A 19,254-nucleotide genomic window follows, 5' to 3' on the forward strand; every position below is an offset into this window, starting at 1 on the left:
AGAACAATAATAATAATAATAAATTACGAATTTATTGGCTAAAGAGAGTGAATCGCAAATCGGACTCGCGTAATACAATTTGACAATACAACGCTATAATACACACCCGATATCTGCCTTGCAATATATTTACAATAGCATTATATTATTTCGTGTTGTAAGGGCTTGTGTTTTATTGCGAACACGTTTTTTTTACGGATCACGCGAAATAGCCGACGGATGAAATCTCACGAGTAATAAATTTGTTTCGAGTGGGTGGTCTCGATCAGATTGATTTTCGCGATCAGCAACATATTTTGGCCAATTTTCAATACTGATTCAGATAAATTTTATCCGTTCGTTAAGCCTGGTAAAAATATTACTACGAATAGTTTCATTATTGCCGTCGAATTCGGAAATACAGTGGGACGAAAGTACTGTTATTGTTAACGGCTTGGAAATCGTACAGACGTTGACCGAATCTGACGATAATCGTACTGCGGTGGAAGATATTTTTTCCGCATACGAACCGAACGCGCGCGAACAAAACATTACGTATCGCGCCCGAGTCCTAAGCTTAGGTTATTCGGGTTCCTAACCTACGGTCGCGTAATACGTTTTTCGGTGAGGTGCACAAGATGTTGGACCGTCGACGCGACGATAATGTACTTGATTCGCTGAAATAATAAACGTATAAATCCATACGTCGTTGGAATGGAAACGAGAAAAAAAAAAACGACGCGACAAAACCGAAAAAATGACATAATACCGTTCGGTCGTGTACGAACGCGTAACACATGTCGTCATCTAGGTAAAAAAAAAAAGGGGGGGGAATGGGAGAGAAAGGCGCGTGCGGCGAGTACCGCACCGCTGGAGATCATGCGCTCGCGGAACGGGACGGCCGAACGGGTGTTGTGTAGGACGTAGGGCCGGTGCAATGCGACCGCCGCCCTGGAACGCGACCGCGGTACACTTGCGCGGCACAGCGCTTAACCGCTCGGGGAACGGACGAAGGAGAAAGTTGAACTCGACCTCGGGCCGGTTAGGTTACCCAACGACCGGCGGTCGGGCGTAGTGTTACGATATTACGCGCGGACGCATCAGGCGGCGGTTGGAGTCGCGCGATCGGTATTCCAGGTGCGCGCCGTGAGCCACAGGTAACCGGACCGCGTTCAGTGTCCGCGCAGCCGCACCGGTGCAACCAATCGACCGCTGCCGCGACGCCGTCGAACGCGACAGTAATAATCGTAATCGTAACAACGTGTTGTAATAGAATTATCGTTGCGCGAGGAGAAAAAAATCCTAATACGTTTTCGGGAAAGGCTCCGAGTGGCATTCCGAGGCGTGTTTTTAATCGTACGTTTTCGGTTTTTTTTTTTTTTTTTTTCATGTTTCTCCTTTTTTTTCCGACTTCTGTACGTACCGAATAACGCGCGCGCCAAGTGCCGTAAGACGAACAGGACCGTCCGCGGTCACAGTATCATTGGCGTACCTATTTCGGTTTACCATCCGGTCGCGGTATACCGCCCTGTTTGCCATTATTCGCGATGTGCCCGCTCGTTCCGACGACCGCGGCGGTGTGACGGTTGCAACGCCGTGATCGTTTCTCTTCGTTTCTCCACCACCGTCGTCCTTTCCACTTAACATGTTCATAAAGAAACCGAAATGGATCGAAAAAGTCACAGTAGAGCCGATGCTGTTTTTGTACTTTGTCACTTTAGCTATTTCGGCGTTGGTAAGTACCGCATATACCTACTACCGTTGATCCAAGAATTCATCCCAAAATCAATGTTACCGCTAAAATAATTGCCGTTTATTGTGTTCTCGGTGCATAAACGCGCCTTGAACTAGATCCCTTCTTTTGGAAACAAACATTTAAATATCTCGATATCTTTTCGTTATCTATACTTACACGTACTTGTCGTACATCTGAATATCTCTCACATCAACCAGTACGAGCGCAACATAATTTTAGTACATTAAAGGCCACGGAAACTACCTTCGATAACTTTTGATTAAAATTGAACAATCAGTGTTATAATTTTAGTAAATGCGATTTGAATAATCACAATATTTTCTAAACGTATTTTATTTTAATTGCGAAAATTATTGATTTCAAATACCAATTACGATACGTTTAATTATTATATCATTTTTACCTAATCGATACAATATAATCGTACATATGATTATATTGTCATCACGTCCTACGAGGAAGAGAAGACAAATCTTGTAACATTTGGGTATCGAGCATTCGATTTCCTTGACAAAAGCCTATTTTCCGTTAAAAACCTGGTATACCTATTTACCTTTATAAAGATGAAAGTGAGAAAAGTATTTTTAGTGTACTAAACCGATCACGGTATTCACAATTACCTATTAAATATCGATAATTGTGTTTGTGGGCACTCACTGGGATAAGAGGACAGGCAGAATACACCTCCATATACGTAAAGTATAACATGACAAAAAACGATTACCTGAAACATGTGTTTTTGCGTTTTCGGCATATTCCTGGTAATAACCAGTAATTAATCAGTTTAGTTTTATAATGTCCGTTTATTCAGATGATTATAAATAGTAAGGAAACTTAAAAAATAGCTTTCTAACAACCGTTTAAAATTGAAAATTTGTAAACGCAATACGTGATCCATCTACAAATTAAAATTATGAGTTGTTAAAATAAAATATAGTTAAAAAAATTTTAAATTGATAACATGTATTCGGTTTTATTATTACGGCCATAAAATAAACCGTGAAAAGGTCTCCCATAGTGACGCTTTCTAAAGAATTTTTTTAAAAAAATAATACAATTATTTTCAGACACCAGCAGAGATCAAATTCAAGTATTTCGCAGGACTTCAATCATATGGTTATGGTTTTCGTTATTTTCCAGATAATCCCAAAAGTAACTTCAGAACACATAACGTATTATGTGGCAAATATCTGTATAAACGTATTTTTTCAATTACAAAATCGCAATTCTATTTCTTGTTATTTATCTGAGTTGTATAAATTAAATTAAAAATTACTAAGTACTTTGGTCTAGCATCTAATAAACAATCGGTTGATTACGCAAACAATTAAGCACTTTATGTAGTATACTTTATAAGTATACAATAAAAGTATTTGCATTTGTTGCTGATCATTGAAAATATATATATTACATATTTCCGATAAAACTACAACACTTTCTAGCTGAATTATAATAATAACATTAATCAAAAATACCTTATTCAAATGTTCAGGCCATTATTTCAATCTCAACCCTCCCCACTTCATGAAAATTTTCTGAGAAATTTAGAATTTATTTATTTTTACGCAACGTATAGACGCATCATAGACATTTTACACGTATACATTGTTGGTAAGGTTTTGATTAATTTCCGACGTTTACAAAAAAAGGTTTAGTTTTTTAACAAGATTTTAATTTGTTAATTTTTTTATTTCATAACTTATAGATTATAAAATTATTATACATATGATAGTTCTATGCGAGGATAGATCATTTTTTTTACAAATCCATGCGATTCTTTCATATTTGTTTAAAAAATCCGATCGAATTCGTTCTAAAATATAACACTGACGTATTATAGCAATTTTTCAAAACGATTTGAAACTAGACGAGTTTGTGATGAGAATAATTCGCATTACTGATTCCAATTTCTCGCGATAATATTTAACTTGTACCACGCAGAGGGGTGGACACGGTAACCAGACAACTGAAAATCTCGGTCACTCTTCGGTACCGATATTAGTTTACACGGACACAGTTGCATTTTAACATTTGAACGATTGACCTTATTCCGTACGCGGAAAATCGATTTCCAAATTAACAATATAATATATTGCAACGTTACAAAATGCGTTGAGTGCGTGTACAATAATATATACGGGTAAATAGCATATTATATGATGACCAGAACGACGCAATAATGAAATTATCGAAAACCAGATACGTACCGAAAATAGATACAGCATTCCAAATGTCATTGCGTTAGTCGCGTACCATAACCACGTTCGTTAGTTCGCTTTATACCGCTTCAATGCCCGGGAATAATGATCGACCGAGGATGAACGGATCCGGCGTGTTCACGTGCTCCTAACCGTGGGAGGGTTTGTATTGTACAAGAAGCCGAGTGCCACACGCCACGACACCAATCAAACACTGTTATTGTACGAAAAATCGGTGAAATGTTGATAGTATTAATTCAGATATTTTTAAACGACCCGAAAAATCAGAGTTGTTCGTTATCAAACTTAACTTAATATGACGGTGCATGATAAAATCAACAAAGAAGTAATAACCACCGCGAAGCGGTTTAACGCATCAAGTCGACCGTAACGTTGTACGTATGTGCTCTAAATCGAAAATCGTCGACGGCATTGACATAATTATTATACGGTTTGTGGATGTACGTAACACGCATGATGCCACAACGGTTAAGCATAAAATATAATTTAATACCCGTATATCAGTCACCGGTTTTTAACAGTTGGTTTTAGGTCATCGTTGCAATCCGTTGCTCTCCGCATCATTATAATGCAACACGTGTGTTCGTAAGAGTTCCTATATACCTGTATGTTAGACTCAAAATGTTAATTCGTATAAACATTAGTTTTTTTTTTTTTTTAATTATAATACGTACGTGTTATACACGTTTATATTCATTTTACTGTTTCAATGGATTTATATTTTTCGCTCCAACACCATTATGCGTTTTGAAACGAAAATCGATTGGTTCCCGATTGTTCGGTTGAACAGTGTTTTGGATTAAACGGCCGGCGGTAGAGCGCACGCGTGCACACGTGATGTACATAATAAACGAACGCTTTGCCGCTGGTGAAAAACTATGTTTACCGTCCGTCGGACGGGCCGAAAAATCGCTCTCCGCCATACTTAATGCGTCGTCAGGGTAAAATATTTAAGTACACAAACATCTATTATCGAATCAAAACTGAAAGGGGCCAGGCGCGGCGGTGGCGGCAACGGTCCCTTAACTTTTTTTTTTTTATTCCTCGACGACGTTTTAATTCTGAAACGAGTTTTATAAATAATCGGAAAATCGATAAAAAAAATAAAATAATACGTATCCCACGTACGCGCGCGACATGTGGCGTTCGCTGTGTGACGTTCGCCTAGCGGACGACCACGTCGAGGTGTTTTCTCGGTATCTCCACCCTCCTAAAGTGTCATGTATGTATACCGCGCGTAGCATTCGAAGTAATGATATTGTATGTTTACGCTCATCATATTAATGTACATTGGAGGGTCGTTGAACAGGAAATGGGTTGATCGCCGCGACCCCCCCCCCCCGGCGTTTCGCCGGACAAAATATGCAGAAATCGAAAAATGATGTTCGACCGCGGAAATGGCATCACATGTTTTTCGCGTAAACGCGATATCCCGAACGCTGTTCTCCTTAAACTATTTTCGATTGTTTTTTTTTTTTTTTTTTTTACATCGGCTTTTGCGAGCGCGCGTACATTTGAATACGCTTGATTCGACCGGACGTTTGCGTGTAAGTGTGTACGAAAACGTTATCGAACCTATTATCGTTATAAGGGGGTTGCACGATGGGAGGGGGGGAATGGAAATCGGTTCTTTATTATTTCGTGCTTTTTCCTGAAAAAAGAACGCATAGTTTCTAAAAACGGACCGCTCCGTCCGTTCAGGGTACACCGATGGTTTTCTATCCTAATTATGGAGAAACGGAAAACGATCGTTTGAACGTATTGCGTGTACCGTGTGCGTGGTAAACACAAAAACCTGTACCGGTTAGGAAAAGATCGAACGGACTGAGCCCGCGCGCCTGTCGGCTCGATTCGGACGTTCCCGGGTACACCGGGTGCACTCCAGAGATATCCGAGTGTCCCCGGTGGCCGTGGTCTATGATTTTCGCGTCCCCAGGCCCTATAATGTCGGACGTTTGCAGGTGGGCACGAACTTAATACTACGGAAGGGCTGTGACATAACGGCTACGTCGCAGCCGGAAGATCTGCGGGAGAAGTGCCTGAACGAGAGCTACGCGCAGGAGCTGGTGGCCAAGATCCAGTCGTGGAAGCTGAGCATCCAGTACTCGGTGCCGCTGGTGTTCATACTGTTCGCGGGCCCGTGGAGCGACACACACGGCCGCCGGCGCCGGCCGCTCATGTTCATACCGATCGCGGGCCAGCTGCTGACGGACGCGTTCAACATGCTCAACGTGTACAACTGGCACTGGTCGCCCACCGTGGCCGCCGTGTCCGAGTGCCTTGTGCCCGCGCTCACCGGGTCGCGCATATGCTGCGTGGTGGGCGTCGCGTCCTACGTGGCCGACATCACGCGCGTCGAGGACCGCACCAAGCGCATCGGCATGCTCATGTCGCTGTACTTCATCGCCACGCCGATCGGCGCGTGCACCGCCGGCTTCCTGAACGTCAACATCGGGTTCTACGGCACGTTCGCCGTGTGCATAGCGATGAACTGCCTGGCGCTGGCGCTGGGCGCCGCGCTCATCGAGGACACGTCCGTGCCGTACGAGAACGCGTCCGTCTGGCAGACGATCAACCCTAAGGTGATCGCCGACTCCGTACGCGTGCTGGTCAAGAAACGGCCCAGCCGCAAGCTGCTCGTGTACATGACCGTCGTGTCGCCGCTCACCATCGGGCCCATGCAAGGTACGATTGTTTCAATACAAACGTCATTATTATTATTCGTTGTTTAAACAAAAAATAAACAAAATGCGTACGTTTCATGATCTTATATCTAAGTCCAAGTCACTACTTTCACCGGTTTTGTCATTGTTTGCAACGTTTTTCTCTTGTCCGAATTCTAAATCCAACAAACATTGTAGGTACCTATGTGTGAAGAAAGCGCATACGTTTTCTTATTACATTGCTTTCGAAGGGTTGAAATTAGTGGGTAGGAATCTAATTAGCATGATTCGATCAGTAAAAGATTCTTTCGGGAAAAGATTAGTATTAATGCGCGATGATTTTCGAGTGTAAAAGTGTATAGTCGGTATTTGATCTCTCATGCCTTGGAATAGCTACGAAGAAAAGTAAAATTAAGATAAATCGGACATTTTCGGACTTAGAGTATCTAAGATGAAGGATTCTGGAGCGACATCATGCCAGTTGTAAACATTGATTTTCCGTGCTTTAGGGGGGGGGGGGGGTGATATAAACTTTTGGAATATGACAAATGAATATACGAATTTGAAACGAATACCATAACAATATTTTAACACTCGTTTTAAATATAATTATTAATTTTCTACCCGCATGAACGCCAGCGAAACCTATCTGTACCTATACTGGTTGGTCATTCGTGTATCCCTGGTCATTATAGAGACTAGGAGAAATTGTATTTGATAATCGAAAAATATTGCACAATTTGTACGATGACGAAGAGTAAGAACGGAAACACTAACAATTTAAACCATAAAAGTACCTATTACAATGTACCACACAACGCCCGTAGAAATACATTAATAATTGATACTATTTAAGGAAACTTTAAATAATATTATTTTATCCATAAACGGCATGTTTTAGTGATACATATATTGTTTGGCTGTTTGAAAATTGAAGTTTGCGACGGAAAGCATTTTTAAAAGCTTAGAAAATTATGTAAATAAGAAATTGAGAAATTATATTAGAATATAATTATTGAAATTAAGTTTATGTTAAAAATAACAGTATTTAGTTAATAATTATATGTCCTATGCTGTATACGCAACTTAATATAAAACCGATATGATTGTAAAATCGTATACGATTATGCTGTATACGTTATAGATTTTGAAAAACTTAACAGTTCTATGATCGAAACCAGAATGTTTGATAACATATGCTACGTTTATCTTTTCAACAAACTTTTCCTTCTAAAATTAAGTGTTCCGGCAGCGCAAACAAATCTAATCGATTTTCGTTTTCACCGAATGGCGGTTTATCCGTAAAACTGTTGATATACTACGTTGGCCGTCATGGTTAGGTTTTTATAAATTAAAATGATTCTGCGAATACAGATGAAACAAAATTATAGAATTATTTTGATCTCAGAATATATGGTACATCATTAAAATAATACACCATCCGATAATTAAAATCCGAATTTTCATGTTATTTTCCATTACTTTTCATAAAACGCAATATTTGTATATTCGTGCGACTAACAAATGGTAAATATAGTTTATTTGTAGCGTTTTTAAATGATACAGTTTAGAGCCAGAAAACAAAGTACATCAACACGTACCCTTTTTTTTAGTACGACAATCGTGTATTTCACACACCTGTTGCTCACGATTTTTCAAATTCAATATAATTTCATATGATTATTCGAACATGTTCTAGAACTGGAAATAATTTCACTATTTTTAAGGAATACGATACTTGACAAGGAGTTGTCATGTAATTGTAGATGTTAAACGCATAAAGTTCATTGTTCGCACTTAACTTCTTACGCACTTATAATAAACTCTCCGAAAAAATGGGATTATTCAAATAACCCTATAACTTTCTTCACCGGTTATCGTTACTGAAATACCAGAAAAAACAATATTATAATACACGTACACTGTACAGGTTAAACACGGAGACAACATGAAAAATTGGCTGTTTAAGATCGGTTGGCAGAAAATAGTAGTAGAATATTACCAGAAATATGTTTATGTTAAGATTAAGTATTACGATAAAAAATGTATTTAACTTTTTTTTTTATTTGTTTATTTTTTATATATATTTTGAGGCTTTAATTACATGTGTTTGCATTCTCATATTTTTTAGGTTTTCTTTGGTAATTTCGATCATTTTCAAAGCATCAACATCCGGGCCTTAGTTATATTATTATAAAATAAAAATACACTTATTACCTATAGTGTAAATAAAAAATAAAATAAAACTTTGAAAAAAAATCTAAGGAGTGATACTAAGCCACCACATCATGAATTGGTACTAAGGCTGCACTTGAGCCCCTCGTTCGTATTAGCCACCTATGACGACGGGTGTTAAGGTGGGTACGATCGTACGACACAAACGCGTATTGTCACGTACTCGGGTGAGCGTGATGAGTCGTTAGTACACATACGGGTATCGCAAAGTTCCCTAAACCTGGATCCACGAATACACCCGAGGGGACATTTGTGGTGGGATCATCCTCTTTGGAAAAACATTACATAAATAAATAATAATGAGTTTTATTTTACGATTTTTTTTCCCCCATAAAGTTCGAACTGAGCGGGATACTATTTCGATTTAGGCATTTGTTTATTACTATTATTTTACGTCGTGTGCGATTTTTGGAAATTATGATTTACTGCAGTCGTGCATACTACGTGATTATTACGAAAACTGTTGAGTTTTATTACTCTGTTTGAAAGAGGACGTTTTGATCATTTTTTTGACGATCTCTTTAGTGTCGGAATAAAAAAGCAATATTTTAGGGAAACGGTTTAACCATACGATCACGGTTGCACTTGTAATGACAAGCAGCTATCACTAAGAAGATTTGTTACGGTCAATAATCCTTCGGGCGATTTCGATAACCTACTGGTTTATTCGAAACGTAGAATTGTACAAAGATTTATAAATACTGACTACTATAAAATTCTTTGGTCACTTTCGTCGCCACGATATTGTAAGTTATTAGTTCATTTTTATTTACATACACACTTGTTATGCAAGTTTTCACTTGATATTTATCTTTAAAATTATGAATCTATCCCCTTGAATGCTTTAATTTAATATATTTATGGCAAACATATACATTTTTAAAATTAAGTTTGAGTCGGGAAAACTTTTTATTAATTAAAAAAAAATAGGGAAGAGAGAATCTATAAAACTTAATTTTTAAATGTTATAAAATGATCTGTGGATTTTCAAAGAACAAATTACAAAGTGTACTACGAAAAATTCCTTGAGTATTATAAAGCTATCCCACGTGAAAAAATTATTTTTTAAGATTTTATCTTTATAGCTCATTATTGTTATTCAAATTATATATTAATTAAGTGTTTATCAAGTGAAACTTAACGAAATTACGACGGCTTTGTAAACGATCTCGTATACTAGTTATTAAAAGATGTACATTTATTTTCACGTTAACCAAACGAAGATTATTGCTCCTGCGTATGAAGTTTTCAATCAAAAAATCAAACCGAAAAATTGTATACTCCATTAATTATTATACAATCGTTTTTTTCAATATTTATTTTGTACTTCGCTCGCCACCGTATTATTATTATTATTATTCGTGCGACAAAAGCGAAACGTGCTTAAATATAATAATATTATTATTATGTACGCGCCATTGTGTATTCGCCGCACGAGGAGAATACATAAACCGTACGCGGTGATGCCCAAAGCCGATTACGGTACAATATGGAAATATTCCGATGACAAACTGAATCCGAATTTGTAGTTTTCGGTTGTCCGTAGATTTTGAAATAATCGCAAATCTTCGGCCACTACTGTCGTAACAAATATCGTATAATACCGTTACCGTCATATAATTATTATTATTATTATTATTATTTTTTATTGGCTATCAAGAATTACTACTATATATATATATATATATATATATATATATATATATATATATATATATGTATGAAAATAATACAACAAGAGATAAAAACGAAAAAAAAAACCAAGAACAACCGTTTTCACTGTATAAAAAATAATTACATTAAAATCAAATCAAGAATCCAAAATTTTCAAAAAACGTTAATACATTAATAACAATGTGTCTAGAAAAGGTATTTAAAATAATTTGTTGATCAATTGATAAGATATTGTTACTGCCTATAAAAAAATTTAAATAGTTTTAAACGTGAACTAGTAAGTGGTGGGCAATTTAAGAAAATGTGAATCAAGCCACGGTTAACTTCTTCGGCATGACGTGTTGAAAGGCAAAAGTCATTTAAAAAAATTTCGTATTATGCTATACCATTATTTTGCTCAATGAACGTAAATGTAATTTTCAACGTTATAAACGCTTATGTTCCGTGTTGTTAACCATATTCCTATTTTTTTTTACGCGTTAGCGTTTGTTTACATATCTACTACCATAACATAATACGATGTCTCAGCTTATTTCCAGTATAGATTTACTTGATGAATATTAAACGACAATTTTATACATGCTTAATATACATAGTTAATTAACATCGAACGATTATGTTTGTGACATTGTGTCATAACTAGAACTCGAATATTACCGTATATTGTAATCATTTATATTTACCAAATTTCTAAAAAAAACATAAAATATGCATTCAAGCTAAAAAGAATACCAAAATATGCAGAAATTTTAAATTAGAGATTAAAAATTAAATAATAATTATTAGTATTTCATTTTTATTAGTATGTTATTTTTATATTTTATATTAATTTACAGTACTGGAGTTAAAATGTGATAAAATGTTTTTTTTTTTTAATTTGATCAAACGTGTATCAAAAGAAATTTAGGAAAACACAATTATACAGGTCGATAATTTATCATTTATTAACCTCTTAATTTAAATTATTTTTAAAATTCCAAAAATATGCATATAAAATATAAAATCATAACATATACAAAATAAAATAATATTATATGATTCAGTAGAACATGATTCAAATTTGTAATCAGATCCACATTCAATTGGATAAATAGAAAAAAATATGCAATTTCACAAATATTCAAGCCATAGTCATAAAGTTACTTTTACATTTTTTTCTCTTTTTTGTTAGTAAAAGACCAGAAAAACAAATCCTATACGCATTTCGCGATTGCTTGACCACAGGCGGCAAGTTGCGAATAACATTACAAAGTGTTTTCTGTACAAGAATACTACTTCGAGCGCTTTATATAATATTGTGAAAATGTATTTTGTAGACTTCTACAACACAGCAAGTACGATGAACGCGATCGACGAAATAGCTGAAACGTATACAAAATGTGTGTTTAATTCCGTTATTCTTTCATGGCGAACGGCTGTGATGGCTTTCCTTAATCAAAATGTAAAATAATACTTGTGGTGTACAATGAGAAAATGAAGTCTCCGCTTGGCATACGTAGCCTTATATTTAATTATAAATTCAAACAAATAATTGTATAGATGTATCTTTTGCTCGGTGAAACATTGTTATTTCCAATCAGGATGGTCAGAGATATTCGGCCTAAACAAATATTTTCACTCCTATGACACCCTTTATCATAAACGTATGATAAAAGAGAGTGGTTATTTCACATACCAAGGTGCCGCTAAGCGAAACAATCATTTGCCTATTATCAACTAATTACCGTCCCGTAGGTTACATTATATACTTTATACTTTATTATGTTAACTGCACGCTAAACATTTATCGAAAATGGGCTTTGTATACATACATTCATGTTAAAGGAATTGAAAGCTTGTACCATCGATCATCGATCAATGATCAGATAAAAACTAATTTAAATTTTTTTCGAACTGAAACATCAAATCAGTCATTAATAAGTATATAATTCGTTGGTTTTCGAAGCTTCATCAATTCAAGTATACGCTGTCGTAAATACATCAAATTATACAGCTCGTATCGGTTGCTCATTTATCGATGAACACAGAAACAACAGTAATTGGTTTTAATAATCAAATTGACATAAATTCAAATCCCGACACTTTTAGGTTTCGATTCATTATGGAATAAGATATTACTGTTATTCGATAATCTGTATTGTGTTTGGACGAACAATTTCGATGATTATAATTATTATTAACGCCTACGCCGCATGACCTAATAATACATACCGAAATCTGCTGTCATTATCGGTGGCCTACATGTGGCATGCACGTACATAATACATAACGTTTTGTACATTATAGGTACTCGAACGAGAGGCGCGCGAACGGTGTAAGAGAAAAATATTTTCGTGTGCAAATGTGCGATAACAAACCTGCAAACATACAAATAGTCTGACGCAACAGTCAGGTGTTAATAAAGAACGATTTTCGTTTCATCATCCGTTCCAACATAAACGTTATAACAAGAAGAAAATGAGATGTTCAGCGGTACGTACCTGTATTTTATCGAAATTAGGCTCTACTAGTACCCGGCAACGCGTACAAATTCGTAGTGATGGAATGAAAGAGAAAGAGAAGGTCGACGATAGGTAGGTAATGGTCGTAAACGAAATTATACGGGCAATAACAGTGTAATATAATGGATTAATCGCCGTTTGTTTTTTCCTACGTTATTACTTATTATACACGTATTTGCCAGTGTAGTAGGTCAAACATCGAATCGAAAAAAATTATTTCCGTAGGTTACGTGAATTTTTGATCGACCGGACACTCGGATGTACAATTTACATTTCACGTGGACGCATATCGTAAAGCTTTTTGTTCTATAACAACCCCAGGCGCGTGTAACAGAAGTGTATTTCAACGAGATTGATAAATCTATATATATATATATATACATACACATTAGGTACGAGTATTATCCTCGATGACCGTTTACCTATCGAAGACCATTTTAATTAAAAAACTTTTTACAATAATAAATGCAATGGCGAACGTATTGTTATTATAATATTATAAACTGTACTGGGTCCGACTATACGTACGTAGAGAGTAATAAAAAATAACGATAAAATTGTTGTTCGTTTCGATCTCCCGGAAGTTCAGTATAAACAGAACCGAGGCACAGACACACCCCTATGAATGAGCACTATTACTACAATTGTACACAATCGAGAGCCGGCACATGAGTTTAAGTTTCACTCATGACTCACGATCAGACGTGCTATAACAATGCGCACGAATTGTACAAGATTAAAATATAGTTGCGTTATACACACGCAGAAACATTCGTCGCGCGATACACTGCCACGAGCACTAGCGAAACGAATGTTTATTTTAGTCAGAACTTGGGCTTGGACTCTATCTCGCTTTAGATTCCGCAGCAACGAGTGCGCGAATAATAACCACGTATGTTGACCATTTGCACCTAAAAAAAAGTTAGGGGTTAGGTTAGGGTAGTTGGGCACAGCTTATTTACGCCAAATTTAACTGAGTAAATATTTTACGATAACGACTCGTTTTAATTCATATATTTTAAAGAGGTCTATAACGTATGATAAAGTTATTTTCATAACTACTATAGTTATGTGTGCTTGTACGACAGCGAATTTTTATCGTGCGAGTACGTATTATGTATAACAATGGTATTATATACGCGATAGGCGCCGGTCGGACGATAAGTATAAAAAATATTATGTCCGAATATGAAGAAGGTTTTGGGAGTCAAGTTCCTTCAAGAAGATAAACATCTCCAAAGGCGTTTTGTCACTTTTACTTTTTTTTACGTTCATATTGAATTTAATAATTCACTAATATTTTAATCTGTTGATAGTTATGTTAAACACATATACCGATAAACCATAAGAATTGTTAACTTGTAGATTATCGTGAATAATTGTATTTCTTATAAATACGAAATCATATAATTCAGGTCTAAAACAATGTACATACATTTTCATCTGTAGCAAGGCATTTTATAAGTGTTTGAAAATTGTATTGTGTTGCTCTTAAGAAGTATAAATCGATAATATTTAAATATTATGTGTGCCGTGTGCGTAACATACGTAGTGTATTTTATATATTATTAATTGTTTCAGGTACACCTGTTATTTATATTTGAAATAGTACACGTGTAAAAACTTTTAGTTATTTCTATAGCTTAGAATTGTGTTTGATTAAAAAGTAATAATTGAAATCGAATGTGGTGAGGAAAAATGATTTGCGTGTGTAGTACTTCTGCAAACATTTCGTGAAGTAGTCAAGACTATAGTTCCCTCGCCCTTCAAATTCGGAATAATAATTACAGTTAATAGCAATGAGTAAGCTATCAATGAGGTCGCAACCCATCGAAAAAGACAAGAACGACTATCATACGTCTTCAATTGAATTTTAAAACGAAGTATACACGTGCTATGTTTTAATGTTTGTTTTACTATAAAAATTGTTTTTTTGTGTTGCTTCCGGCGCACGATAAAAAATAACTATTAAAACTAATGGTTTTTATTTTTATTTTTAATATACTCAACGCGTATTTATTGATTTTCATCTATTCTGAACTTCAAAATAGATCAACCGAACAAAAACGTACACCATATATCAGAGGTTCCCAATCAGGGTGCCGCAAAAATATTTGAAATATCTATTTATTTTTAAACGCCTTCATGAAAAATACTGTGAGTAATAAAACAGACTATACTCTATGTCTATAGTATAAAACCTATTGTGTATAATTGATTAAGTATATACAATATAATTTAATGAATTAATTATTAACACATATAATTTTTACATAGTAATACTGAAATGTTCAATCTATTTTAATTTTCATATTGGTTCGATTACTATCGATTTGATGTGAATTGTTTTTAAGTTATTTACGGTGAAATACTTGTGACTTTATCTTATCTTTATTGTTTATTAATGCTAAATAAAACCGAAGTTACAAAATATAAATTTAAATATACGATATATTAGTATTGCGTATTCAGTATAAACTATAGAGTATAGGGCATAGGCTATAGGGTACCTCCAAATTTTTAGAAAATAATAAAGGGTGCCGTGAGTCAAAAAAGGTTGGGAACCTCTGCCATATATGAACGATTATTAATGAAATTGAAAGGCTCAATATGGCAATCACGTCCGCTTAGGTGTAACGATTTTGACTAACCAATAAAATAATGTCAATAATAAAATACCGTTCAAATTGAAAGCCAAATTCAATTAACTCTTTATGTAGTTCTATATTCTATGTAATATGTATGTGTAATTGAATTATAATATTTTCTAAGGTTTACCGAAAATAACGTCATCAAAGGTTAGTTTTATAAAATTTAAGCTAGAATTTAATTAAAATATTTATGAGGTAAATATGGATATAAATTATTAAGATGTTGACAGTAGACGAGTGTCGGTTAAATTTAAAAAAATATTGACGAAAATGTTTCGGTGTTAATATTTATCACAGTCCTTATAAATGTGGTAAATTTTTAATCTTTTTAATTCCGTCACTAATAACGGAAACAATTTCGTCTGATATCAATAACTCGTCAGGAAGTTGATTTAGTTTCATATTCATTTTAAGTACACATATTATAGGGCGTAACACGATTGCGCACTTTCTACCTTTTTACCCGAAAAAAACCACACCATTGCACACTTTTTACCTTTTTTATATGTATAGTAATTTTTATATATTATATAGCAAACAATAACACGATTCCGCACAAAATTATATGTGTATATATAACTATGTATATTGTATTATAATTTATGTAAAACATAAAATAATGTATGCATGTATAATTATTAATTAGTTGGAAATTGTTTTTTTTTCTAAATTACATAATATATATTATCTTAAAATTAATTATCATATAATACATATAAAATAATACATTATTTTAGGTTGTACATAAATTATTGTACAATATACATAGTTATATATACACATATCATTTTGTGCGCAATCGTGTTGTTGTTTGCTATATAATATATAAAAAGGTAAAAAGTGTGCAATGGTGTTGTTTTTTTCAGGTAAAAAGGTAGAAAGTGCGCAATCGTGTTGCACCGATATTATACGCTGTTATAAGCTTATATGTAAACATAAGTATATTATTAGTGTTTACGTTCTTTCAATATCCATCACGAATATAAACTTTTATAATCATGAACTAACAACGATTAGATAAACAAAAAATGTGTCATGAGCGATCCTCGAAAAGTGTGAAAAAGATAGATACGAACTTGAAATATAGATTTTTAATGTAGAATTCGAAGTAAATATTCTTCGTTTAAAACACGTGCTTTCATATTATTTGAAGGGATACCATTGAAAATGTTTAAGAATTATATTTGTTCGAAGAGAGAACGCATTCATTATGCCACCGTTCTATCGTTGTCTAGCCGAGTCATTCGATGAGCAGTTATGTAACGGTAGGCGAGGTTCGGTATATGGCAGCGGCCGGCGGTGACCAGACAGTAACATGTGACCACCCAAACTTTCCTCTCTGTGTCGTTTCGAGTCGCCGCACCCCAGATACCGAACCGATATCGTAAACACGGAAAATTTAATATTTCTAATAACTATTTAATTAAATAATATCTGAAGTTCTAAAGCTATATTATAACTGTCATAAAAATCGCCTCTACTTTTAACATTATAATAGATATCGTGTGTCACACCAAAAATTTAACGCTTGAAAATGTCGACTGCCCAAATGGAAAAATCTGAATGCCGTACAAAGATGTTTTCACTATACCATATTTTTTTTCAAGTAACATAGTCTTTAAAGCAGTATAAGTTTTCGATAAATTCCAATATGGATATTAATCATACGAATAATGCTTAAGATATAATATGGGTCACTATTTGATTCCTTATTTATTTTAATACTAGTTTTATCAAAAACCAAACCAAGATCAATTTTTAGAACCCTCAATTCTTTGTTTTGATACGCATTTAAATATTTAATTACTTTTATATGTTTTATTTCCAATACAATAAAATTTGCAATCCGTACAACACTAGAAATATGCACTGGCTACATTAACTAATGCTATGATGTAGCAATAACCTCGAATATGAAAGATGAGAATAATAAATTTGTGTCGTCGACAATTTGAGTTATCTAGATACATTAATATTAAAATACGTTTGAAGGGACCTAAAATGTAATTCGAGTTGCTGAGACTAGACTGTATCATATATATAACATTATGCACAATGTAGAATGCATTTAATATTTGATTATTGGTATACGTTTTCTTTGAATGTTATTAAGGAATAATAACATCATCATGATAATGCTATGTCTTAATTTTGTTAGTAATTAATATTTTAATAATTTATAATATCAAAAAAAAGTTAAAGTGTAACTGTGTAGAAAGTGTAATTAATGATTTAAATTAAGTATAGGCACTACAACTATATTATAGTATAATCATGATAAAAGTTATAACATAAGTAAATTACTAAAAAAAAAATAATTTTTATATTAAAATATCAAATAGAATTAATTAAAACAATGTTTGTGTACAGTCACACAAAATCATAAACAAACTAATTATATTATTTTTATTTATCATTGTTTACCCATTTATAAATATTTAACTTTTCTGAAAACATCACTGATGTTTATTTAAATGTATTATTGAACCCGTATCTTTATTTTAATCAAGTACCTTTCAAAGACCCAAGTAAACTCAGTGTTTTGCATAACATAATAATAATATAACATTATAATATATAACATAATAAAATGATTCAATTACATTTAGCAGTGTAAAAATTATAATAGCTTTTACTTATATTCAACAATATTGAGTGTAAAATATATTCTGTTTTGTGAGTTTAATTGCTATTTTGTATTAATACATTATTAACAGTATTGTATTATTCAATTTAACAATAACCGTATTTGCATTTACGAGTATGTAACAAATTAAAATATGTGCGATCAACAAGAATTCATATTATATATTTTATTAATGTATCGATTAATTTATTTTCCAGGAGAATATTCTATTCTATATCTTTTCGTCAGATACAAGTTTGGATGGAACGAAATAGATTATAGTCTGTACGCTGCATACAAAATGACTGGAATACTTATAGGTAACATTAATATTGATCATGCTTAAATAATAATAATAAATAAGTTTACATTTAGATAAAGTGACGAGTATACGAATAGGCAGATGATAAAATTTACTTTTCGAATGTCCAAAAAAAGCACAATTTATCGCTATTTATTGAATCCTAAAGTCAAAATAAAGCGCATAATATGAACGGATGAACCGCGTTGTAGAGTTGTATATATACCGATTCAGTCAATAAAATCGTTTCAGGGTTAAAAACAATATTTGTTTATGTGGGGATGATATATACACAGTTATATATACGAGTATATACCTACACACACACACGCGCGCGCGCGCCATTGTGTATGTTCTGACTGAATGTATCATTTCTCGAAAAATAAATTTTAACCAAAAATATAAAAGGCAAGTATCGCGGTAACTGCACCAGCCATGATGCCATACTCATTAAAAGGGTAGTAACTATTTGAAAATATCCTATTACACGTAGTTACAACAACAATGCGTTTATTTTAATTAAATTATAATTACCATTTGACGTGTTACGTATTTCAGCCGAGGTTCAAGTGTATGTAAATATTACTAACTAGCTGCAGATTTCACTTTGTTAATACGAGACAGCAGTGCCCTGAAAATAAAATTATTG

General features: G+C 34.0%; 1 protein-coding gene across 1 annotated transcript in view; it reads left to right on the forward strand.

Annotated features, from left to right (window-relative positions):
- The first annotated feature begins 1,068 nt into the window (after positions 1 to 1,068).
- The window catches only part of LOC112689303 (solute carrier family 46 member 3-like), a 28,409-nt gene continuing 10,223 nt past the window's right edge, over positions 1,069 to 19,254 (forward strand). Inside the window, exons 1-3 of the mRNA XM_025562948.1 lie at positions 1,069 to 1,714; positions 5,916 to 6,639; positions 18,523 to 18,624. Coding sequence (XP_025418733.1) covers positions 1,625 to 1,714; positions 5,916 to 6,639; positions 18,523 to 18,624 — 916 coding nt within the window. The 5' untranslated portion in view covers positions 1,069 to 1,624. The remainder of the gene's footprint in view (positions 1,715 to 5,915; positions 6,640 to 18,522; positions 18,625 to 19,254) is intronic.

This window comes from Sipha flava, unplaced genomic scaffold (assembly GCF_003268045.1).
Source record: "Sipha flava isolate LNK unplaced genomic scaffold, YSA_version1 43_pilon_pilon, whole genome shotgun sequence".
NCBI classification, from domain to species: Eukaryota; Metazoa; Arthropoda; class Insecta; order Hemiptera; family Aphididae; genus Sipha; species Sipha flava.